At 34.7% G+C, this 27,788-nt stretch overlaps 1 protein-coding gene across 1 annotated transcript; it reads right to left on the reverse strand.

Moving 5' to 3' along the window:
- Positions 1-1,582: 1,582 nt before the first annotated feature.
- Positions 1,583-27,398, reverse strand: LOC136717437 (protein phosphatase 1 regulatory subunit 37). Its single transcript, XM_066695057.1, has 11 exons — positions 27,251-27,398; positions 25,441-25,535; positions 16,635-16,680; positions 14,669-14,769; positions 14,193-14,312; positions 13,637-13,784; positions 10,597-10,752; positions 10,344-10,456; positions 6,813-6,954; positions 5,779-5,945; positions 1,583-1,759 (listed from the first exon to the last, which is right to left on the reverse strand). Exons 1-11 carry the CDS (start codon positions 27,396-27,398, stop codon positions 1,583-1,585), a joined length of 1,413 nt encoding a protein of 470 aa, XP_066551154.1.
- Between the last annotated feature and the right edge of the window lie 390 nt (positions 27,399-27,788).

The raw sequence follows: 27,788 nt of genomic DNA on the forward strand, positions 1-27,788 counted from the left end.
ATGGTTCTGTCAATCTGATCTAGAAAGAGATCAATAACTTAAATTGAGCAGCTGTCCCGTGTAATAACAATGTAACAACATGTCACGTTCATGTATTTGTCATGCGTGTTGAACATTACAAACTGTTGTTTTACTGCACACTTCAAACTAATGTTAACAATCTACTAAGTAGGAATCAAATAGTAAACTGAAAACCACCACCTAACTTGTGACTTTTGTAATACTAAAGTGTGCTGTAGATAATACGAAACTCTGAGATGTCTAATACTACATAATATATTTCTCTATTTTTTATTTCTCTATTCTCTTCAATAAACTGTTGTATGTTAGGCTTCTTTGTCATTATTACATTATTTAAACCAAAATGCTGAATACAGCGATCCTCAATAGACTATTCATGCCTTTAAAGTATTCGCAAATATGTCAAGTCTTTTGAAAGCATGCACATGTCCTTGTAAATGTCCCTCTCATTCACTGTTATTGCAGGAAACAACCAAAGCACTTCAAGAGATTTTAATTGACACATTATGATTGAGAAATATGACATCGGGTGGCAAAAAACAACTCTTAGGGACACGGTTCAATGAGACAGTAGTAAAATGACTTGGTGAGAATTTTCCTAGTGGGAAACATATCCTGCATTGAGAACGATGTCAGGGACAAACAACCCCTGATATCGCTGTAAATCCAAAATTAAGACCATCTGCACAATGAAAATCAGATCCCAATGGCATGTGTAATTCTGTGCAACGAGAAGACTGCAGTGAAAATGAAAGCAAATGCAGCACTATTCCCATTTGATCGTTGCGTTTATCAAAAAATCGCTAAAAAGAAGAGCACTTCTGCCCCATTAACTAATCACTCAGAATGACTGATTTGACAATAATTCCTGTGATGTTTAAAAATGTACAAACATACCTTTACACAATTATATTGCTCCGGTCACAAGTCATTTGCACAAATGTCAGAACACATGTACAGTGTGAGAACTGTGCACACACATGATTACATAAAAAAAGATCAACATTTTTAGCCTGTTCAGGCTGTTAAGGTACAAAAGTGATCCTTTGACAATGGCAAATGATAATAGAAAGAGAAGGTGGGAGTGTGAATGCCAAGTGCTGAAAAGAATATTAAAGAATAAAGTGGCACCAAACTACAAAAATAGAAGAGCACTGGTTTAAACATGAAAAAGCTGGTAATAAAATATCCCTGAGTAAATTACAGCTTGTCATTAAAGTCAGTCTCCTATAAATACTTCAGCAGAAAACAAACAAGTGAAGTGAGACAAAGTCAACTGTACTTTTATAAAACCTTTTCAATGACAAACATGGCACTACCAGTACTGCCTGTGTTGGCCTGGAATAAAAGTAGAGAAAGCAACGCAAACAGCACCTATTTGATTACAGTATGTTTTGCGCATAACTTTTGATGTGATGCTTCGTTCTGAAAAGTTCAGGGAGATGGGTCTCTTTGTGGACGTGGTCAGTGTGGCGTATCCCCTCTTATTTAAGCCTGGCCCTGAAATACAGTGAACAGCTGGCCTGAGCTTGTCCGCTTGGACATTAAAACCATGACTTTATTAGTGGTACCCAGGATACCAGCTGATCCTTTCCTGGGGTCCTGTCATGGTGATGTCTTCATCTCTAACCAGAGCAGACGCCAGCTCCTGGCAGCTACTGGAGGTGACAACAAATCCAATTAGCTCCTCTCCATGGCGTCCGTGCAGGCAGGGACCGCATGACAGGGACGGAGACTGCTATACGCCACACAGCGGGGCATATCCTCCACAGCCCATTCGCTCCAGCTGGAGTGACTGCAAACGGACACCACTTTGTGGAGTGGCTGAGTGTTGATGGAAAGTGTGCTCGAAGCAGAGCGACTCCAGCAAAACACGTAGCCGCGCAAAGTAACACTAATAACCTTCTGTTGAAAGGTGACTGTGCTAATTCATGGCAGTGTATCATCAAATGCAATTTATACCAGTGAACTGTAAGTTCTGTTAGCACAGCATGCCCTTGTAGAAATGTAAAAAAAAAAAGAAATGCATGTAAGGAAAGTACTATAAAATGAAATCCTAGATGTCTATGCTTTCAAGTTCTGTGTGCTTTCTTTGTAGCCACATCAGAATTTAGATCAGAGAAACATAGAGAGACAATGCGAGGCTTTTAGAAAACAAAGATGAATGTAACATTGCTTTATTATTACAAACCTGATTTCATACCTGAATACTTATTTCCCCATTCTGTTGTGATGTATTTTCACTGAATCATGCAATCATTTTGTCATGACACAAATTAATTGATTATTAATTAATATTAGTTTTCTTTGATACATTGTTCCTTAAGAAGATCCATCTTTCTGTAAATGTTTCTTTTTACCAGAGGCCTCTTGGATTTACTCAATAGAAAGATGCCATCAAATCTTGGATTTGGAAATTACAGTCGTCCGATTGGATTTAGTCTGGGCCAAATACACAAGAGTCTTACTAAAGGTATTTCTCAAGCTCACGCACTTTCACCTCCAGGAAAACCAAAACGTTTGACACTTCTATATACTGAAATATACTGGTAACTCTATAGATATCCCTTAAATAACATCTAGAACAATCTGGTTGTTAGGCATTCCTGTAGTTGTAGTAATCATCATTTAAAAATATATATAAAAATAAATACCCTATTGGGAAAGTATGAAAATACATATTTTGGGATACTCAGCTTTTGCATTTTGGTGCAATTTTATGGGTCTAATTAAAACAATACTGGCGCAATTAAAATGCTGTTAATCATATTGATGCTCAGTTATTCTTTTCCCCAGTGAGCACACAATATACACAATGTATACATTTAGTTGATCTCTGAGCTTGGCATATGCTTGAGTTTGCCTCCCATTTCAAGCATAAATATAAAACCCAGGAAGGTTCAATAAAAAAATAAAGAAAAAAAACTATACAGAAGAAACAAACACTGTCAAACACAGTGTTCTTATTGTGTTCATTTACACATACAAATACATTAAAACCCAACTGGTCCTATTTTCTGTACTAAATAAAAGGAACCCTGAAGTGAAAACCTTGATAAATCCAACTCCATGCCATCGTGCATTTGAAACAGGTGTCCCCACCTGTGTGGTAGTAGTTAACGGACTCCTTCGAACAGTTATTTTATTTTTCTCTCTCCCCCTCTGTTTTGTGTGAAACTGTGGGTCATACCTCTGACTACAGCACCAGGAAAAGTGGAGCTGTTCAACTGACAGGGAGACAGATCAAATGTGACACTTCAAAGAGCTGGGAAAAGCTAAAAACTGAGCAACGCACTACTACATCCCCTCTGAGCGGGGAAACAAAGCCGACAAACACGCTCCACATGGTCAACAACACCACCCAGAGACCCAGGCAGAGCTGCTCTGCTTCCCCCAGGACGGCATCAGGGAGCCGTCCCGAGTGACTACATGTCCGATGATTACACTATCCGTGCACAGGCGCTCAGAGGGGCTAATTAATGCTTTAATATGTAAATGAGAGTTGCAGTAAATTACACAGCTGGCAAATATGCCTCACTCTTTTTTTTAATTCATCAAGAGTGCAGCCAGGCTCAGATTCCTCACAGACTACACCAACAGCAGACTCCTAATCCCTCACACCCTGTCCTTTTAAAGGGTTAACACCATCGCAGACAACACACTCTGACCTGACTGATTGAAAATTAATACCCATTACAGAGGGATATTGCTTTTTTTCTATTAGTATTTTTGTTTTACAACATTCCTACACATTATTATTATTGGCAGTATAATGTAGACAACCAAACGGACCTGCCAAAATCTACAACTTCACTGCTGTACTTGGCGTGCTTTCTCAGGGAACAGAGGTGTCAGGAGGATGTTCCAGTTATCATTATCTGTCAACAGTTCCTTAACTGGACCTGTTCTTTCTCCATGCATGGTCAGCTTCCAGTTTGAGACGGTACAGCAACTTGACAAAATGGTCCAAGACTCGCAATAAAAGAAGCATTTTCCAGTTCCCCTTATTGGTTTCCCTATAGACTGCATATCTTATTCCAATCAGAGTTTCTCACTCTTAATGCCATGAATAGAATTAAAATAAACTGCAAATGAGAATGAAAGAAAGAAAGAAAATAAACGTTTTTTTTTCCACAAAAATGTTTGTATGCTTGTCTGCGAACTAATAAAGATGATGCAACTCAGATCTACATTTGATGAGGAAGTTGATAAAAATAAGGCTCAATCTTCTTTATGACTTTTAGAGTCCATGGCTGGGATTAAATCAAAACTTTGACACAACCCACTAATAGAAACCTACAGAACTGTACTCAGTTGCGGCTTCATTTTCAGTTAGATGCCACTTTCTTCTAATCAGAAATATAACCGCTATGATCTACAGGTTTTTAGTTTGCTATTAGCAGGTGGGTCAAAGTTTTGATTTAATCTGGCCCCATGTTTCTTAGACAGTTTGGCAAAAGATAAAAAGCAGACACCACCTTACTTCAGTAATAGTGGATGACACCAAGGATTAAAAGAATGCCACATGAATTACACAAATTTCGCAATTTTTCTCGTATTTTTATTCCGATTATCTTAATTATGATATTGGCAGAAAGTGCCCTCCGAGGTACTGATTTTTCAAATATGCTTTGGAGTGTATTTGATCAACCTAAACCCCTTTGGGATAAACTGCTGCAGCATTTTATTAACATATTTTACCGGCCCGGGGAATTCCTCTGGATTGCATCAGCCACCTATATCTGATTACCTGCTGAATTCCGCTGAAAATATGTGCTTAATACAATCACGGCTCATTCCCCAGTGCTGTGAAAGGCTTTAACAAAACCCAGCTGTGTCACTAACCTCTACCAAAGTAAATTGAGTCTTTAGTACATCTGTAATATATTCACCAAGGTTTTAAACATTTGAAAAGTGTAAGTATCTTTGGACCCAACTGATTTTTTCAAAGGCGTACGTTCCCACAACTTGAAAATCAGACCCAGGGTAGAATTTAAATGGTGCAGGGAAGTAACAAAGCACCGCCATCATCGGCATCATTATCTAAATCAATTTGTTTTAAATGTATGTTTCTTTTGCTTAAATTAACTGGGACCTGACATTGTAACAAAGTCAGACAGCTGCAGTGGAAAACTGAATGGTTCATCCCAGCAGGATCTGGTTTAAGGTGAATTTATTACGTTATTTTTCATTATCAATAAAAATAAAATGGAAATCATAACTTAAGTGGGAAAAAATATAAGGGTGGCGCAATGTAAAAAAAATAAGTTTACAGCATTCAAACAAACAGACTTTAGAGTTAATTTTAAAGTAAGTGTACTTTCCTTGGAGAATTTAATTAATGCTTTAATATGCAAATAAGTTAGTGAAGATAAAATCATGACAAACAGATGGCAAGTGAGCTTAATTATTTTTTTAATCCAGCAGGGGCATGTATTAAAGTTGTGGCATCATTTTCCTCAGGCCTTAACAGAAATATTAAAAAAATGTAAAACACCAGAAGAACTGGTGTATTGTTTAAAAGCAGATTGAATCAGAAGTCCTGCTTTTGTATCTTAATGATACTCACCAGGCTTGCTTGCAGTGGAAGAGAAATAACATTCGCTGTTGTGCAAATTATTTATTCAAGTTTGGTATGGTTCTACTTTTAAAGAGTGATACTATAAAAGGGGTCTCCTATATGTAAAATGGATGAAAAGCCAAGATTTGCATATACATATATCATTTTTGGAGAAAGTCACTGCAGTTATGACTTACCTCCTCTTTCTTTGCTTTTTTGTCTAAGTCCACCCTGATTAGTGATCGGTTTATTCTCAATGCCAGGGAGAAGGCCATGAGACCTCCTGTTTTGATTAAGTTTTGTCGGACATCAAGCCGTTGAATTTGATGACTCTCGACAATGAACTCTGCCAGGGCTACAGCACCTACACGAGTGGAAAAACACAGGCAACCTGTCAGGAAATTATTATGAAGGTGATCTAATTTGCTTAAACCCATGAACCCCATCAATACTACTTATAAAGTCATGTTGGACTTAATATTCTTATCTTAAAAATATGTTAAAACATAAATAGAATGTTTTCTTAATTAAGAAATGTATTGTATTCATACATTTTTTCTGACTTTGTATAAAAATAACACCCAGTTCGGATTTAGCATTGTAACATATGTGGGTGTCTGGAACAAAATGCCCAGCCATGTTGTTGACGCCGTTTCCCTGTGAAATGTTCTTGAAATGATGAGATCTTGGATCAATACACTTCTAGCAACTAAATGAGAGAATAGGCCAAGTGGCTTCCTCTTATCTGTTGTTCAGCTTTTGTTGTAGACAAAGTACATTTATGAAGAAATATGCAACAACGTTTTCTTTCACCTTCTTTTATTTCATACATGCTTTGTATTTCATTCTGAAGGATTTTGTGTGTGATTATGTGTTGTTGTGGTATTTTCTGCATGGATTAGTGTTTTCCATGTTGTAAACCGACCGAGAGAGAAGTCAGTGGGGAAGTGTTTTAGTGCTGCAGACAGTTCTGTTGTCAGTGCTTCTCCAATGCTTTCACAGCAGGGTTCAGCACTAATTGTCTTCCCATGATCACTTCCTCCCAGTCATATCTGAGAAGCCTTTCCAAAAAGCTAATTTTGCAGGTATAGACATGCAAAACAGAGCAAATCCTTGAGAATCATGCTAACAACATATATAATAGTGTTTATAACATGTATGAAATAAAAACACATGAAAAAAAATATATATAAAATGAGTACGTAAAAAAGGAAAATAAATAAATCCGTACCTTCACAAGTTATTCTAGTATAGGCCAGTCCGATATGTAGAAGAGACCGGTTTGCTATTAGAGCTTCTTTTAGGCGTTGGATGCCTTCATTCTGGAGATTGTTGTGGCCGAGATTCAATGTTTCAAGAGTTACGACTTTGGGCTGAAATTATAAATATTCATCATTTTGGTTGGGATTAAATCTAAATTTTAACCCACCTGCTAATAGACAACTACAGAAACTACTCAGCAGTGGCTTTTTTAAGAGAGTTCTTGCTTCTACTCAGAAATGTAACCCCTATAAAGCTCAGGTTTGTAATGTGCTATTATAGTGTGGGTTCAAATTACTCCCTTAGTTAATAAATAATCTATGAGGTCCTCCTCCACATTATCAGAGCCAAAGTAGATTCACAAAATACTGGGGAACGTTGTTCATTTAGGAATATATATAACCATATTTGAGAGATATGCAATTGATGCATACAATAATGATATTATTTCAATTATTTATTTGCATTTTCTCACTACATCAACTTCCAGTTATACTTCATCAGGGGTCTGAATTAAATTAGACACTACCTCGTATATATCTCCGAAGATATAACTAGGTTTGCATGCACCAGAAGCCTTGATTTCGTCTCACCAGGGAAAATTAGCAGCTGAAATTTTGAAGCCTGATTAGCAACCATATAAACCAAGAGCAACAATGCAACAAGGGAAATGCTATCCATAGCGGTGTCATGATATTGCGTAACAGACTTAAAGCTGAAGGGTGTGATATTTGTTGTTCTGTCACACTTTTTGGTCACCAGATCAAATTTACAAATGCAGTGAAATTAATCTAAAGATTTATTTGAGACTTAATTTGGAGCAGGGTGACTATAAAATCACTTGAGTGTTTCGCACTGTGACTGTGGTAATGCCAGCTTGGGAGGTAAAGGCACCAGACATTGGACACTTTATTCCCCAGGATGGCAGTCTTCACAGCAGCACTCACAGTAACACTGATTTAAAAAAACAACAGCATTTTTTTTTGACAACCTTCCTGGTGCCGTGAAGTAAAACTTAAAATACACTATTTTAAAATTGTGATGATCTCTTTAGTTTGGGCAGATTCAGACCTTCATTTAAAGTGTTAACTACTTGTGAGTGCTTCATTTTGGCAATTTGATTTATAATATAATATAATATATCTAGAATGCAAGATACAGAATCCTTGAAAAAAAAAAAAAATTCCATAGGAGCTATTTTCTATGTATTTTCTTGGTATCACCTGTTCTTTTTGTAATAGGAGTAGACAAATTATAGCCAAATTATTATGCATAGTTCTCTACAGAAATTACCTACATGACATTTTGGGAGAGTGCCAAGCTTTAAACCCATCCTCATAATTACAGGGAAAGACTAATTAGTGAATATACTGAAATATACAATTTTTATTATTTATCTTTCAGGATTTTTCCTTTTGTAATTTAAGGTGGTGTACAGACATATCATCTTCATATCGGTTACATTTAAAGCATCGCTGTTTTAACAGGTTCTATACATTAGCTTTTAAATTCAGAAAAAGGCAATCCATTGGTAAACATCTTACCTGGGGTTCGGTTAATTATAATAATACATCAATACATTAATTGACCTACTTTAAAACACATAACTAGCACTGTGTAATTAATTTATTTCGTGTCTCTCTATCTTATGTATTCATTCTTTTTTTATGATATATATTCTGTCTTTTAAATACATGCACAAAAAAAATACATTGTATTGCTTAATAGTATCACACACATTGCAGGCTTTTTGTGCCAGCAAATTACAGTATGTGCGCTTGCTGTCAGATCGCACGTTATAGCCTGAAGGACAGGCTAAGCATGGTTTTGCAGTTTCACCTGACAACCAAATTTAACCTCTGCCTGGTGAGATCAGGTCCAAATTTACTTGCACTTCAGAACACTAATTAATTAACCTTATTACCATTTCCTTATAGAGTATTACTTCAAATTGTATTATATTCATTTTAAACAACATAATAAATAAGTATGTGATATTAAGCATTGAAGAAGTGTTTATTTCTATATCCAAACTGTCTATATAAACATAATTTACACTACTGTCTTCGGAAACATCAACCTCAGTAGACTATTTCAATTGTGTGGGAAAATGCATAATAAATGTGATAATTCAAGTTTTACCGGATTATGTGAGACGGTGGTTTTCAATTAATCTTTATGTTGTTCCCTTTGTTACTGTAAGCAATTACCTCAGTAGATCTCACCATGACCTACATAATCAATGAAAAACCTGTTGTCATATTGTTACCACATTAAAAAGTTAAAAAAGTTTTCCATTGTCACCATGATATTGCTGAGGTCTGACCTGAAAATGTCAGGCGGTATCACTTTAAAATGACATTGATAATAATGCTTAAATTATAGCCACTCAGAACCGATGAAAAATAATACATTACAATCTGAATATCCCATGGACATCCCATGGCATGTAAATAGTAGATTTAATGAAGTTCTGTGACATTAGAGTGGTTGCATTTCTGGCCAAATGCTTTGCTTTTATTTAGAGCAATCCAGGAAAAAAAAAAGAAAGGAAAAAAAAACAGCGAAAGGTTAATAACAGCCTTTCCGATGTCATATTCGACACTACCAGCCACTGCTCTAATTATGATCATTACGGTCGCAAGAATGTCTAGTTATCCTTCTTAATCACAGACTACATGAGAAAACCTCCTAAACACATATCTATTATTTAATCAAACTGTTCCTATTTAGTGGCACTGAAATGGAATAAGTCCGTTTTATTTTCGGCCTGGATGGATCAGCCTTGAATGTGTATATCTGAGATGAAAGAAAACAGGCCCTTAATTTGTATCCTTTTGATTTTGAATCGCCATTCAAATGACGGAAGGTGTAGTTTATTCTGACAATCAGTGCAGTTGAAGAAGAATGGATATTATTAGGGATTTTACATAAGATATCCTGCAAAGAACCGTCATGCTATTTATGGTTTGCCCACTTTCTTTCTTTTGTTTTCGTGTTACTGTTAGTCATGTCCTGTGTTTCTCGGGGTCTTTGTTGTGTGACTTAAGACAGTGTGTACAAAGGAAAATGCAAAGCAACAGGAAGGAAATGAACCCGTGTAGAATCAACTGGGGAAAAATATAAATTAAAAATTACATCTTGTTATTTGTCTTCTTTGCTCATTATCAATAGCTTACGCTCTGAAGAATAAAATATGGGTGACAGCAACATAATAATAAGGGTCATTAACTTGATTTGTACTTACGGATTAAATCTAAACCTAATGTATTGAACTACGATTATCAACAGACAAAAGCCATAAGGATTTCACACATCTAAATTTGTACCCAGCTTTAGCGTATTTTTTATCGACAGAGGGTGTCTCTTCAAACTACTCTACTGTTTTATTGTTATGTCATAGGTATATAACTGGATATCTTTCTACTCTCAAAGATCCAACGTTTGATAGGTCCCTGGCACAAACTATAGTAAACCAGCACAAACGTCAACTACTTCTCACCAAAATGTTAGCCAGATGGATCATACTTCGGTATGTTATTTGGTTGTTCCACAGTATAAGATTTCGAATCCGAGTTTGCTGCAGTCTTAACCCGTCACATATTTCTTCCAGACCTAAAGCAGGAAACAGAAGTCGTTTTTAAGACAAATATCTACATGGAACATGAAAGAAAATATTATGCACTCCTTTTTATCAGATTGGAAAGTAGTAATAAATGCATAATAAATATGATTGTATTGCTTCTATTGTTCACCTGCATCAGAAATAAGGTTGTTGCTTAAGTCCAGCAATGTAAGGCAGTGGTTATATTTGAAAAGTTCACTCAGCTGCATCGAGTCCTGGTAGCTGTTGAGTTCATTGTTCGAGAGGTAGAGCTCTTGTAAGGCTGAGTTTACCTTGAGAGCACCAACTAAAATACAAAGAAAAAAGGGAATTATCAAGGGATGTAGTTAACACTAGGCTGCACAAACTTCATTTTTGTTTTTATTATTTTACTCGAGTGAACATCTATCTATCTATCTATCTATCTATCTATCTATCTATCTATCTAACACCCTAACCCTGTTCCTAGCAAGCAACAATCCTCCAGGTTTTACAGGTCTCTCTAAATCATCAATCACTGGTTAACTTGAACACATGGGAGGTTTGACTAATTAAGCCCAATACTTGGCTCAATTCAGTAGTTAACAATTTGGAAAAAACAAAAAGCAGACGGCACTGCGGCTGTCCAGGACCAGGGCTGCCCACCCCTGTTCCCAACACTCACTCATGGTTTTAAGGTAAGGACAACATGCCTACCACAACAATCTGTTAGTCAATACATGAGACGGGGTAAGTGGTGTAAACAGTATGGAGTGAGTTCTGTCTGTCTGCATTCAGTTGGCTTACATTACAATGGACATAGAGAACATATTAAGGATATTTAGGCTTTATATGACAATTTCTATTAGGATAATTCAGTATATGTTCAATAAGTGTTTGTTAAATTTCAGGCAGAGGTTTTAAAACAAATGCATACATTTTAGTGAAAAGAAAATAATAACTACATATGAAAGAAATGTTTTTGGTATCTATCATTAGGGCCCTGCATTTTACATGACCTGGGTTGTCAGGCTTCACTTCATATCTCCCACCACAAGGGGGTCATGTAGTCTGTTTAATTAAACCACTAATTGATTAATAATCTCCCGATTCCTTTAATCATCTCAATCAGTCATTATATTAAGGTGCATTGGTGTATTAACCCTTTAAACTCTGAATGCAAAGCCTCATTTATCAAAAAAGATAAATCATGCATCATGTATAGATATTCCCTTCTCAGTTGACCTGCTGTAGGATTTGCTCTGCCATTTACTACGTTTGTTGAGAAATGCATGTAGTTTGGAATTATCAATTGTTTCCAGGGGAATATTAGCACGAATTGAAAGTGTCATCTCATCGGCTTTCGTAATTTTCTTTCCTCCTTAAGTTGGAAGGCAGAAGGAAGATGCTGTCTCAGAGCTGTCAATATCAGACTATCGTTTTCTGTGTGTGTTTTTTCTGATGATAATCTGTCTGTCTATTGTTGACTTTCTTGTGGGGTCCAAATTGCAAGTTGTGCAAAATAAATTATACCTATCAGTGTACAGAACATCAGGTGGATATTGTTGCGTGCTTTCGCTCAATTAAATGCTTTTTGAATGCAATGTATCTGTGTTTATGTCTTACAGTGTTTCTTTTAAAGCATCAATGTATTCCATTACCGTATATACTCATCATAATTAGTTTTTATTTTTCTAATTAGTGTAATGTGTTGATTCTTTAATTTGTGAATTCAATTACTATAACTGGAGTGGCTACAGGGACATCTTGGGCATAGCAGCTAACACAATTAGGAAAAGCAAGTTGCATAAAACGCCGGGCCCTAACTATAATAGTAATCTCTTTCTGGGATCTGCAAAGCATCTGGTTATTTCTTAATTTCTTAATTGATTTTCATGAAAAGATAATAATAATAATAATAATAATAATAATAATAATAATAATAATAATAATAATAATAATAATAATAGCTACTTATTTTCAGAAAAGTTCTAGAAAGCCTCTGTTTAGGGTTCCTTGTCTGGTGGTCCCATACTGTTTGTTTTTTCGTGATCAATCCGGCAGATTGGATCAAGCCAATTGGTTGCATGTGGAATGCCAACACTGTCATCATGCACAGTTGGAATCAAATGGACTGATCGTTGAAATTGATTCAGGCGACTCCACTGTGAAGGCCTCCAAGTCCTGCAATCAAGCCCAGTAAATCAATGGCAATGATCAGGGCCCCTGTTCCCCACTGTGAGAGAAGGCACTGTGCATAGCCAAAATGCCAAATGAATCAAGACATTTTAAATGGACAGTCTTTACTTTGCTGAATGTTACAAGAACCACGCTGGGGCAAAATATCGTAGAATATCTTACGCTTGTAAGAAAAGAGCGTAGATGTAGTACCACGCACTAAACCTCTTCTATTACATTTCTTCTCCGTTTCTCTTTCATACCGTCAGACAACAGCCCTGTAATAACACGATCACCCAGACTAGAACATTCACTGTTGCTTTTCAAGAGTCATTTTAAACCAGTTTAATATCTTTAAAAAGTGGTCTGTAAACTTAACATTGTCTCTTTCATAAGATGAAAGTGATAGATAAAATCAGGGCTATAGAAATGTCCCCTCTTTGTTTCCTTACGTCAGTCCTGTCTCAAGTGCCTGTTAAAGACCAAACTGACTTAATTTGATTGTAAACTTATCTTTGTGTTCTAAAGCATTTAGACATTTTTAATTGAAGATGTTATTTTTATTACATATAAAATCTAAATAAATTAAAAAATTTAAAGTAGAAATCTTTGCATATTCCATAATCATAATTTTGTATATCACTGGCCGCTATGACTTGAGTATCAGTGCACTGGTGTGTGAAGTGACATCAGAAGATTAGGACATATAATCCCAAGATTATCAGACTGTGAAGTTCACATGGGCCAGACGCTGCTGTCTCTCAACATTTCCAATCATCTGTTCCTGCTGATCAGAGCACGAGCAAACACAGATCATCTCCATACCTGGTATTACTCACTACTGATTGATCCCATGCAAATACATATCACTTTGAATAAGCTGAAGAACACTGCATACATAAGAAACTCAACGTTATTATTATAATTTTTTCCATTCAAGCAATAATGCCATAAACTCTCTCTCTATTATTCACGACTCTCATTGCCATTTCCCCATCTGATCAGTGTGTCCTCTACTTGGAAAAGACGCATACCCAGAGTAAAGAGCGGCCTGCCACTTAAGCAGGTGTTTTCAAGGTGCAGTACAGCCAGCCGACCGGAAAGCAGGGCTTTTGACAAGGTCTGCGCCGGATACTCCAGGAGAGGCATGTTACAGGCATCCAGTCTCCACAGGCACCTGCTCTGAAACACAACGCTCACATCAGCAGGCGCTGCCTCATCAGTGTGCTTATACCCAAGTTTAGACCTAGATGCCACTTTATTTAGCTTTCGGTAGACTGGATAGTTAACACATTTATTCCAGTTTTAGTTTATTTCACTGATATGCAAAACTAGAAATGTTTTTTAGGCTACATGCTAGGATTAATGCATGAAACAAACAAACAAACAAACAAGAAAAACACTGGTACCATTCATGGTTTTATTACATGACAAATTCATGCTCTAAAGACCAGGTATTGGATTACCCTATCATTTTATTAATACATGTTACAACCAGAACACTTACGTTATATTTACACTATTGAATTCTTTACCGTAAGAAAAAGACAAACCATCTGTTAATTGAAAAGTATGTATTTGGATCATTACCTTTTGTATCAAGTGAGAGAGAGCTCGCCAACCTGGGACTCCGATACTTTTGTTAGAAGATATGTTCAGATGTGTGGTCGACTCATAGTATAAGATCATATCCAACACAGCAGATGCTCCCTGAAACAAAGCATTGTGCCAATTATTATTATTATTATTAATTTGATTAATAATTAAAGGGGTATTGACAAAGCTAGGGTGCAAGACAGGAGTGAGAGCATGCTACTGTTCCTTCCCTAGACAGGAAGAATTATTGTTGTTGTTGTTGAGAGTCAATATGATTTAAAGGTTAAATCATCAAAACATATCTGTCCTTGTTAAGTGTTATAAGCATCAATTATTGATCTTATTACTTAATCAGAATAACGTGTTTCAAATGAGATGCAACAAAGAGGGAATCTAACTATATAAACTCTCTCTCCACTTTTTTATTTTAAAACACCACCACTATCCAAAATTTCTGTTTGCATACTCACATTCTGCTCCAATTTGGTTTCCTGCAAATTGATGAATTCAAACTGGAGTACCTTCAGTATTTCTTCAAGAGACTCACACGACTGGTAATCTAATATTTCACCTGAAAAGCAATCAGACTTGAGACAATTACAATTGGTAGTCGCACAGTCAAATTGCTAATCTCAGTCAGGGATCGAAGTTATATGAAATTGCAAGTCCAGGAGAATGGTAGGACCAGAATATCTTTACATTTGAACAGCGTGTATTTTTTCCCTCACCTTTTCCTTTATAAATACATAAAAAATATATAGAGTAACCAACCCTGTAGGATTGTCCTGGAGTCTCCAGGAATTAGGTAGCAACCCAGAAGAAGAACTGAAGGAGTAATTAAAAATGCTAATTTAAATTGAATCCAAATTAACTTTCCTTTAGTTTCATTCATAGATGTTTCATAAGTGTAAAATGAGCTTGATATTTTCCTCTCTGACCATCTTATTAGTGTTATTTATGTTTGTATGTATGTATGTATATATGTATACATTTTATATATGTGGTTCCTGTCTTAGCTTGAAATGGTTTCATGCAAGTCATGCTCATGAATTAGGTCCCCCCCCACCCCCGCAGCCTCCCTAACAAATCAAAGAAGTTGCTGATTATTCAGAAACAGATGACTTTTAAACAAAGCCTACAGAAATACTTTGATGGACACAGTAGTCCATTTTTATTATGAACATATTCAAAAGACCCTTTCTCCTCGCAAACTCTTATCTTTTTTTGCTGTTGAGTTCACCAGATTGCTTTTGTGCTGCGTGTTGGAAGATAATAATTTATTCATCATTAGCATATCATTTATAAAATGATTTTACAATAATCACTTAACTGTACCATATGAGGGGATCTAACATCCCGTTTTCTAATCCCTTCTGCCTTTTACAGATAATGCACAGAGACTTACACTCAGATGTCATCTCTGTGTGACAACGAAACAAGTTAAACATGCTGACCATACTGACTAACACGAACAATAAAAAGGGAAAGGAGAAAAAATACAAAAGGGATTCCTCCAAGAAAAACAATCACATTAATTTAACCTTTATTTCAAATGTTAAGCTCATAATCACCTTTTTATTACTTTGATTTAACATAGTTTTTAACAACAATACAACAGTGCAAACACACAAAGCATCAACATGGGCTACTTTCATCAAGTTATTGTTTGTAGTGTTTTTGACTATAGGGAAACAAAGCAAAATCATAAATCACTGAAGTTTAAGGTACAGAGAAAGCTGAAGGTACTAAATTATATAACTAAATTTATATAACTAAATTATGTATGTATTTATACATGTATTATTATTTAAGCATTTATTCAGTTTACACCATGAATATATATTTTTTTAAACTTAAAAATTAAACTATTAATTAATTAACTTATTTGTTATTATGGAACTTCTTTCCCAATAAGGCATATTGTATAATTTGGCTTAAAACTAGGCCTCCTATCCCATATGGTAGAAACATGTTTTACAGTAACACCTGCTGTAGCTTTATTTCAATCACTAAAATCACATTATTGAAATCACCAAATTCCATATGTCACAATGTCCATGTGTTTATATGAGAATAACTATTTAATACATCTTCAAATATTAACTAGAAAATGGAAAAGGCAGTCGAAGGGAAGTTTGAGAAATCTTTGAGAAAAAATAAGAATTAATGAATCAATCCTTCAATTCATTCTTTTAAATTAATAAAAAATAGAGGTGCCCATAGGTTTGATTATTTCTGAGAACATCAACAAAACTAAATATGTATTGCTTGATGCAGTGCACGGATAAATAAATAGAGGTTGTGTAATGCTATTAGCTATGTAAAGAGATTAATGTCAGGTTTAAAAAATAAATACACAATCAGACTGATTCTTTTATGTGAAGTGAAAAGAAACCAAAACAAAGCACACAATTAAATTATATTAAACAGCTGTACCTTTCAGATCTAGGCATCTGGCCCTGCCATGCACATCTGTGATGTCCTGTATGTAAAATTAAACAAGAGACATCATGCAAGAAAGAAACAACAAACTTTTCTAAAATTACACAGTTACTGCTGCAGAAAACGTAAAAAAATATATATTAACAAACAATATAGATCTATGAAAACTGGGCTGCATAAATAGATTAACTAGATACATTAGGTTTGACACTCTCTTGAGACTAATGTTGCTATCCAAAATAATTTATAGAATGAAAACATGGGACATATAGCCTGATAACCCCCTTTTTTGTTAACACTTTAATGAATAGGTAACATAAAATAAATGTTGACACATCTGGGTGACACAAAAGCTGATGTGTATAGAACTTACAGTAACTAAATCAAAACTAATCATAGTGCACTCTGAAGGCCAAAAGACAGGGAACATCCTTCATGATTTAATTTTACGGGCCGGAGATACCTTGCAGAATTATTCTCCTATATTTAATTTTTTTAAGCACAATTGCTTTGCTCACTAGGTAGCTGGAACCCTGCAATTGCTGTGAATTGCTTTGCTGATTTAAAATGCTCTAAGCTGCAGTCAACTCGTATGAAAAACAGTTCTTCTGCTTATTCATACAAAACAAAAGGAAAATAGTAAATTACAAATGTGCTATTGTCTACTAAAAACGAGCTACCACTGATGCTAACTGTAAAGAAATGCTGTAATCAATGGGATGCTGTAAATATATAATATATGTACGATCCACTTTAAACTTTATTCATATTGTGTGTAACTCCCTAACTTCAAAATGTACACACACTAAATTGTGCATTGCAATTCATTGTAATTGCATTGTAAACATTGTAAAGAGTAAAACACAGACACATAAAGGATGGTTATTTTAAGCATATACTGTAAATTCATTTGTTGTTATCTGAGGAGCGCTGTGGCTCAGACACTAGCATAATTTGATAATTACATACAAAGGAAAAACAGTAAAGTATAACAATATCAAATAGGTAAAGCATCATTTGAACTTAAATTTGTATTAGTTCTGTGTGAAGTAAAGGCATTTTTGTACTTCCAACTCCAAGTAATTCAACATCAAATCGTATATTATTTATCTCACTCAGTTGATTGTTTATAGTAATACCCCAGTTCAATTAACTGCAGTATATTAATTAAAAACATCTGCCCATCAGCTGATTAATTCATTTATCTACTGTTCCATACACGCATCATTTAGCTTTACCATAGAATGAAGGTGATATATACTTGACTAGATGGTTGAAATGGTCATCTTTTCTCTCAGCAACAATAAGACAGAACACAAATTATCTGGAGAAGATATGAATGGCTATATAATCTTTTTATTCTATAATTATTAATGCAATATATTTTACACACACACACACACATATATATATATATATATATATATATATATATATATATATATATATATATATATAGAGAGAAAACAGAGAGAGGGAGCAAAATATAAACATACATAGGAAAGAAAGAGATTAATAGGGCAATGGAAGCATCCCTGTTACATGAAGAAGTGCTACAGCGATTTAAGAGTGACAGACAGAGGACGCCTGGTTTCCATGGCTCATTAATGTCTATGCTAATATGCAACATATTGGACAATTAAGCAAAAACGCTACTCATCTTTTTCAGATTTTAGAAGCATGTCAATAAACACGATTCTTTAACTATTTAAATGGTCCCAGTTTTGCACTTCTTAAAAAAGACACACAAACCACATTCTAAGCAGTGCATACCATGCGTGACTGACAGTAGAGTGAAAAAACATTTATAAGTGAACACACAACTTAAACTGCATGAAGCAAATTATTCATATATAATCAATGACAGAATCAATCAAATATAATGTTGTATTATAAAAATGTACATTTGCTAATGGTGTGCAGAATACGTTAACCAAAACCAGGTAGCATAACTTAAATACAATTAAAAAAGGCTACTGTAGACAAATGTTTCAACAAATAGCACAATAGAAAGCTATGAAATGATATGATATGATATGAGAATGGAATACATCTTTAAGCAATGATTTCAGAGAGCTAAAAGGAAAAAGAGGTATATACAAAAGTCTTGAAATAATATAATTTTATCTTGAACATAATATCGTGGGCTAAAATTGTTTTAGGTTTGCTTCACAAAAAGATGACTTTCCAAGTCATTTACACAGCAAGGCTATGTAGAATACAGGGATATTGATAATGTTCACTTCAGAGTTCTAATATGGTTTAGCTAAGTACTTTACTGCTTAACTTTCTAGAAATTGAAGTGACAAAGTGCCAAATTTATCAGAATGTCAGACGGGAAATGGCAAAATTAAGTGATAAAAAGAAATAACTTCCTTTCAGTCATGGAAATGCAGTTTTGTGCACTTGACTTCAACAAAGACATCTCTGGTGCATTCCCCATTCTTCACTTTTTAAATCCTGGAGACTCGCTGAAGCAGTTTTAATTCTGGGTGGCTTTGTGTTAAGAACTGTTTCAGTGTATTTTTTTTTTTTTCATTTAATTAGATTTTTTAAATAATTTTCAGAGTGCTTTATACAGTAAAAGCTCTCAGGGGTTAAAATCAGCTGCACATTTCCTTTCAGCATCTTTTCAGCAATAAAGCATAAATTATTTAAAATAACACGACCTTTTATCTCACACCCTTTGAAGGCAGCAAATTAAAAATGTAAATTGGGAGCTAATTAATATGCAAATGTATTCATTCCCAGTTAACAATTAGCAATTAAACCTGCAGTGTCTAGAAAGAGCATAGACAAAATTAGTAACTTAATTTATCATTAAAAAAATGAAAACGTACACAAAATTTTAATTGACTTTCAAAATATTTCCAGTTTTTCTTTGTTCATTCGTTCTGATTTCAAATACAAGATAGTGCATTCATAGGCAAAAGGTATAATTGGACATCATGTAGAATGTGTTGTAACCCTAAGAGGTTGTGTAACATATATTGCATATGTGCATTATGATTTAAATGTCTATAAGAAGTAGGTGGCTAAGTGATTTACATTCTACCTTCTTGATAACTTCAATGTGTGCATGACGGTGGTTAAATGGCTTTGATATCCTGTAAAGATGTATATTTAAGTTTAAAAGACTGGAAGTCATTTATATTTGATGTTGTGTAGATAAGAATGGGTTAACATAGCTCTTCCTATTGGGCAAATGCTGTGTTGGTTGCACTTTAGAGAGCCGGTAGCTTAGTATCTTAATTAAACAGAGAAGGGATTGATTTTAATGAAACTGTACACCATGTTGATAACTGTGAGATTGTCCATGAAGAAAAAAAATGGAGACACACTGACAACACACTCTTGTGTTGGTGTAATAAATCAATCAGTCAAATCAATCAATCTGCCAAGCATTTGGGAACCTTTATCCTCTTGTTTTCATGGTCTCCTTCCCCTCTCCTAAAGATGTATCACTAAACCATTTTAAAACCACCTTAAAATTACACTGTCATGAATATGAGCTCTGAAAGCTTTTTCCAAGCTGTTACTGCTCATGAGTAACTCGCAAGATGCCACATCGTCACCGCCTTTCATTTATCACGGAGCAGAAACATTCCTGCTGTTTCCCCTGCCTTTATGCTTAATGTCACACTTTCTGTCAGAGTTTTTGACCCCATAATAAACTATTATTATATATTATTGAGCACTAAAAATTAATTATTTATTAAAGCATCACACATGCATGTTGCAACTGATGTTTTTATAACTATTATTTATTTATTTATTTTTAAAGAATATTTCCAGTACTCTAATAAAAGCTTTGGATCTCTTCAACTTTTGAATTACTGGTATGCAGACTGGGTAGACCTACAGCCCACATAACTAAATCAAACACTTTCAGGCAACACTCCCATTGACTTTTCATAAATGACAAGGCTAAGCATTAAATTGAGGTCTCTCAAGCCCTGAAGCACATTTCAGATAGTTATTCTAAGGCATTCCCAGCTCAGGGTGCCCTTTTAGCCTTTGTGAAACTGTTGAATTGGAATATTAAATAACTGATTAATCAGTTTCTTTACGAAAAGGGTATATTAATAAACATCATGGTTTTTCAACTATATGTGGGTCTGTTTAATGAACAAATATAATATGATTATATAACTTTGATGATGATATACAGTCATCTGCAAAATGATTGGATCCCTTGATAAAGATGAGTCTGTATAACACAGGTAATGAGCTATATCTTATGCTCAAAAATATTGAAAATATGGGAAAACTATATTGTTTTATACTAATACAACTGCTCAGATAAAACATACATTTTTAAGAAGTAATAATTATTTTTTAATAAGAATTATTGGCACCCTAAAGATTCTTATGAATAAAATCAAACTAAATTAAATCTAAATGTACATACATGTCAGTCTTAAGGAACTGTATTGTGGCCTTCCATGGCTTCATGTTTCTCTGGGGTATAAAAATGAGGTAACACACATGCAAAATCCATTTGTCATCTCAATGGGGAAAAGCAAGGGGTACAAAAAAATTGCTAAAAACCTAAACATACCACTTAACACTATTAGGGCAATAATTAAGACGTTAATCTTGCATCCATGCACAGTGAAGAAGATGTTTCGGGAGGCAAAGAAGAATCCTAGGGCCGCAGTTTGAGAACTACAGACCTTGGTTGCATCTTGCGGTCACCAAGTCTCCAAATCTACAATTAGACGCCTACTCCATGCCAATAGCCTCTGTGGAAGGGTTGCCAGAAAAAAGCCTTTCCTCAGAGAGGCAAACAAATGTGCATGGAGTTCTAAAACTCTACAGTACCAGGACATTTTAGCCAAAAACCTGTTTTTTCAGCAAGACAATGACCCTTGATTGGTTGGGATTTTTGGTTGTTGAAATGTTTGTACTCCCTTGAATCATTAATAAACTACAATATATTCCACATATTGTTAAAATACAATATAGCTCATTACCTGTGTTGTTTATGTCATAGAGCCATTTCTGCTCATCTATATCCATGGTGCCAATCATTTTGGAGGCGACTGTATCTCTGATGGAATACAATGACCATAAAACAGCAACACATCCAATGCAAAATGTCTACAAGTTTCCACAGACTTAAATAAATATTATCCTTGAAAACCCTACTCTAACCGCAGGTAAGGCAGTGCTAATCAGGGCCTATGAAATCAGCAGTGTATCAGCAAAGCACTTGCATGTAAAATAACTGTAATTTTTAGGCCATTCAATTACTGAAGCATTTTTTTCATATGGGTAATACCCAGCCAAAATAACACTTGCATGAAATGAGTCTGACCTTAAGAATTTAAGCTGTAAATGTCATGTTCTCAGTCTTGCACCAGGATTTTTTTTTTTCTAATAAAGAATGAAGTTATGTAGAGGTAATTGATTTCTCTTCAGACCACTCAACTGAATAATCGGTAAGGGTAATAACTGATATCTATTCATTAAATGATTCACCAACATGCCACTAATTCAGTTTTTTTCCCTGGTGCAGATAGTCTTGTAAGGAGGCACAGAAACTGCAGACATTTCTATCAACAGCTTGTCAATCATACCTTTTGTACACAGAGTCTGATTTTTTCCCTGCTGGTGGGGGGAAACAGGTTAACCTGAGGTTTTGAGAATAACCTCAGGTAGCATCTATGTGAGTCCACAAGACTACAGGAAATATTCTGAATGTTATTAACAAAGCTATTGTTAAATTCTGTAAAAGCTGTTCATGGCTATAAATATCTATGTTTGCAGAATGAGAAATTGGAACATCAAAACCCTACACAAACCCTAACAAGTTGAGCAGAAAAAAAGTAAATGTATTGCCTTAAAACAATGAAATGATGCTACTCAATATTTATTTACACTAATGTCCTGCACCTTAATAAAGATTTAAACAATAAAGTAAATGTGACTCACTAATATAACTTAGCTCCAAACACCCAGAAGCTGAAGCCACAGTTTCTAATTCACAAATCGTGGGTAGGTCGAAGTTTTAATGTAGTCTAGGCCAGTGTCTCCACGTAGTTTGCAGCACAAGGTAACTTAGATTGCATACATTCGTTTTTATATAAAATCCTCAGTTAATATAAGTTATGATGATGATAACTGAATTAAGAGAGTAATCGTTACTTCAAATAAAATAGTTTTCCTTATTTTTGTGTCAAAAGAATCAGCATCTTCAAAGCATGCTTCATGATATATGGTCATTTGATTAAATAGGAGTAAATCTAGCAATTCATTGGCAAAATTCAAATCCGTCTCCTCAGTATAAAGAAAAGTATAACATTACGTACTTTCAAGTACTTGTATTCATGGCAGCTTTAATAAAAGGACATCTGCAAATTCTATACTATTATAGAACCATCTTAGCAAATCCTTATCTAGAATTTGCTTCTATTGACACACTGAATGATTACAAGCAAGGAAGGTATATAATTTAAAAATGCTTTCAAATCCCAAAGCCAACTATAAGAAGAAAAAACATATTTAAAAAATATGAAGGGTCTTAACTTGGAATGGAAAAAAAAATGTTTAGAATTCAACGAGATCCAGATTATCAAGGATTCTACATCAAACTGTAACTGAAAATCAGGACTTTTAATACTGCCACAGTACAGTGTTCAAACTTGTTTGTTTCTTCAGGCTTTTGAAATTAAATACCCTAGAAGCCATATGTTTTTTTGGAGGTGTGCAGTGGGCTGAAAGCTGTGTGAACAATGCACTTTAATGCCAAGAAAGCTGTTACTGATATAATTAATGACTTTGAGAAATTATTTACCTGCAAGCTGATCACTGTAACTCTTGTAAAGTTTTTAGATGTACGCAAGACCACATAAGGAGTTTGTCCAACAGGCATCAAAATAGTCATCAGACTAAGATGACATTTTTGTATAAATTTGGGCTGTGGGCTCAACCAATTCAAAACTTTGACCTAACGTTGAATTACAAAGTACAAACCTGTTTGTACTTTGCAGTTTAATTTATTGTAAGAAATCCAGTTCTACTACTTATAAATCAAAACACAATAGGATTCTAGTCTATTCTAGTAAGAAATTCGATGTGTGGGTGGGTCAAAGTTTTAATTTGGTCCAGCCCTATGTTACAGTTTTAGCTGTCTAAACAAACCTTTTGTAATGTCTGCTGATAATCGGAGGAGTGTGCGTCGGCTCTGTGTGCCTCTGCGGGCTGCACTTACCCAGAAACCCCTGCTCTGTGTTGCTATGCAGAGACGCGTACCCGGACCTACGCAGAAGTATAAATCGGCCTTTACACAGCATCATGTGAGAGAGGCTAGAATATAAACTTCCATGTTTAAATGTAACACAAATAAGACAGTTGTGCTGCAAATAGTGTAAGTAATACCTTCGCAATCATATTGCAATACCACTAGACCAACTTTCATATAAAAAGCACTTGTCTGCTTTTGGCTAAAGGCTAAATAAATACAATTCAGGTAAGCCTGCTGAAATACTACTAATTTAATTAAGCCAATGGGCATTCAAATATACACTAATGTCTGCTAAATATAGCAGCAGTCACAAATTAATCTATAACTATTTAACATTTGCAAAATAAATTATGAATTTATCAGGTACTTTAATACATAAACCATTTTCACTCTAAAAGCCCGTCTTTGATATGAGATGGTGCCTTCTAGTGGCAAATTCATTACCACGATGTGTTGTGTTCCATAGATGCTAAAGTAGAACAAAGCATGACTCTCAAGACTTTATCTCTGCTTGCAAAGAACTTAATAGTGTTAGGTCTATAGTTAACGCTGGGGCCCAGAGCCCTGTGCTCAAACCTATTATTGTTTACCACTCTTATGAAGATTTAACCAACAGCAATACTGTTTTATCTACTTTAAACATTTCAAAGGAAACTGAAAGCCCACGGGTACAATAAATGCTTTAAATAGTCTTTCAAGGCCATTCTCCAGGGATTACCCTGCCTCCAAATACCTAATTTAATAAATATGCTATTTAAGCTGCAATTCCCATTTTACATACTCTTATTATGAATTCACTTGCAGCCCTAGTCTAAATATTTCTCCTTTTAGCTACTGGTTAACCATACATATTTTACTGCTTTATGAAGACCACCTACACTACTTTTCAATTCATCCAAGTTCATTAGCACCTCCAAGATAATACAGTATGTGCTTAATGTAAGCAGTGTTAAGTTTCTAATTTTTGTGACGAATAATTCTCCTTGATCTAATCACTAATTTATGCAGATGTAAAATAGATGTTAAAAAAACATGGCTGGCAAAAGTAAAAGGAAATACTTAAAATGAATAACACATATGTGTGTGTCTGTGTGTGTGCATATACCTTAATAAACTTAAAATAATGTTGAGGTTTCAACAAAACGCATAATGAAATCCTTTTATACACTTATACCTGCTGTTACCTATTTTTGTATATAATTTATGTATAGTTAGATGGCAACGATTAGAACAAACTCATGATAATTTTCCATGTGCATGTCTGCTAACTTTAATGTAGTAAGACTTAAGGCCCATCAGTGATCCTTAGTTAGATAAAGTTGGGGTTACACTCCCTGAGGCAATTTAGCTTTTCAGGGCTATGTCGTTTTTTTTTATTTATTTAGATTTCAATTACTATGATTAAAAAGGCTCCCATTGAGATATGTCACATATTTTATCAGTCACCAAAGGTACACATTAAATCAACTCTAAATTTGACAGCAGCCTGAACTGACCCTCATTTGCTACCAGTGGTACTGTACACAGGTATTCATGCTCTATATACCATACCTGGAGCTGTTCCAGTATCTTTGAATTGGGTTCCACTTGGTGCTTCAAACAGCTCTGCTTATAGGTGGCTATTATCTCTTCCAAGGTGATGCTGTCTACTAAAATAAAAGAATATGATCATTACTGACTAAACACCTATTCATCACACTTAACAGGGACTTGATATTCAAAAGAACTTTAGAGAATTAAAAGCTTTCTGTGACTACTTGCATATGAAAATGAAGATTAGCATTTTTATGCATTTTATATCATGTAATATAGTTTTAATCACTTTTAGTACAACTAAGGGCTAGGACCAAGGGCGAGACCAAATCAAAACTTTGACCTACCCCCTAATCGCACTAAGCCTGTTATCACGGTTTAATTTATTTTAAGATCCTTTCAACTACCTATAAATCAAAACGCTATAGGGTTTGATTTGGTCTAGACCTTGGAAGCCAAAAAATGCATGTATAAAACTTAAAATAAAAAACAAACTTCAAGTGAGGTGAGCTAGCCAATGAAACACACAAAAATAAATAAATAAAATATAACCTCAATAAACACATTTGAACAACTGAAATCCACACTTCATGGCTACTAGGCATATTTCATGCGGTGTAAGTTTTTCCCTGGTGAGGTACACCTACAAGGCAAAGGCGCTGTGAGCCAACGCTGTCTCTTAGTTTTTATTTCAAAAGAAATTCCCCGAGGATATGTTAGGTTTGAGTCCATTTTAGTTAGGCCTTGCTGGAGTTTTGAATAATTTTCTTTTGTATTTCATATTATTTTCTTCTCCAGTCACATAGTAAGACATATATCAGGACCTGACACGCCTGTCCTGAGATCAGTAATGTTTAAAAACATTTCAAAAGCATAGGAATGTATGTGTTTATTTTTCTAAAGCCTTTCTAAAACATACTTAAACTTTTAAATCTGGGAACGTATGAGAAATGTTCTCCTTAGTAATGATGTTTTCTTCGATAATAATAAAGAAATAATAATGTATTTCATGAGAATATTCCATGACAGAATAGGACTTTTATAATTACTCTTTACAATATTTTCTACAGAGAGAATCTAGACACATTATTCATCACACAAAGATCATTCACAATCATATCACAAATTTGAATATAGAAGGCTAAATAATACAAGTAATAATATAAAAAGAAAGATAGAAGAGAATGTTGTAAATATATGTATATTGTAATAAAAATAGAACATTTTGGCCCCATATATTTCTAAGTTATCCATTCTTAAAAGCAAAATACAAATGATATGTGTATTTCTCATAATAAAAATGTAATTGTAATTGGAAGACAGACAAAACATTCAATATAACTTATGTCTGGTTATAGATTTTTTTTTGTAAATTAGTACTTTGGAGGACTGGTTTAATTAGCAAGTTCAACTCACATATAGCCTATATGGTTTTAACCTTAAAAACTCCAGGAAAAGTATTATGACTTTAGTAAAGGGACGCTAATGGAAATATAATGACTACCGTTGTGTTCTGTGATATGTCATCATTAGTATTCTGCTGTGAAAAACAAGAGCAGTTTACATTATTGATATAGTTCCTTTTATTAAAGAGATCTCAAGGCACCGTAAACAGCCTGTGAAATATCTCACAACTCCAGAGTTTTGGGGACACTGGATTGTAATCAATGCAAAATTCATATTTATAGTCTTAGGCCAAGTAGGTTTCCATCATCAAAGTAAAGAAGGATGAGTCACCAAAACTCTTTAATAATTATAACCAAATTTCCCCCTAATATATCTACGAGGACTGGAAGGATGAAAGGGTACAAAAAGGACATTAGCTCACCGTCCCTCAACACGTCCTTGTGTTCAGCGAAGCCTGATACTATTTCTTCATCCGGAGGGAAAGACACATGTTTTTCACCTTTGCATTTCTTTGTAAATTGCGGAGAGGAAGTCAGTTCTGCAATGTTGTCTTCCTCACAGCCAGTCATTTTGAGCTGTCAGTAACACCGTGGAAGTTAAGATTAAGCCTTACATGCCAACATTAAAAAAAATATATTATTAAAGCAACTTTCTGCTCACAATCTGTTCTATTTCTGCATTCCAAGAGTACAGTAAAATGTTTATCTAGACAGCAGTATCTCTGATATACTGTGCTGTTGTGGTGTTGCTGGATTTTAACCAGAATTGAAGATCCTGTTTCTTTTTAATCCTGTTAAACTGGATAAACTGTCTCATTATGCTAGCCATCTAAGTTATACATTTAGTTGCATGCATTATGAAGTCAATCAGTATTATTACTACTACCAATAATAACAAAGATAATATTTAAAGACCTGTCACAGTATACAGTTATTAGCATAACCAGGAAACGCGGCATC

This window comes from Amia ocellicauda, chromosome 21 (assembly GCF_036373705.1).
Source record: "Amia ocellicauda isolate fAmiCal2 chromosome 21, fAmiCal2.hap1, whole genome shotgun sequence".
NCBI classification, from domain to species: Eukaryota; Metazoa; Chordata; class Actinopteri; order Amiiformes; family Amiidae; genus Amia; species Amia ocellicauda.

What these genes read in the sequence shown, in the direction of transcription:
- LOC136717437 (XM_066695057.1), bottom strand. Translation starts at nt 27,398, where the DNA reads ATGACTGGCTGTGAGGAAGACAACATTGCAGAACTGACTTCCTCTCCG. An exon ending in CAAGGACGTGTTGAGGGACG is followed by an intron (nt 25,536 to 27,250) that starts GTGAGCTAATGT and finishes TTATTTTAGTAG; the next exon opens with ACAGCATCACCTTGGAAGAG. An exon ending in CAACCTTATTTCTGATGCAG is followed by an intron (nt 10,457 to 10,596) that starts GTGAACAATAGA and finishes TTCCTGCTTTAG; the next exon opens with GTCTGGAAGAAATATGTGAC.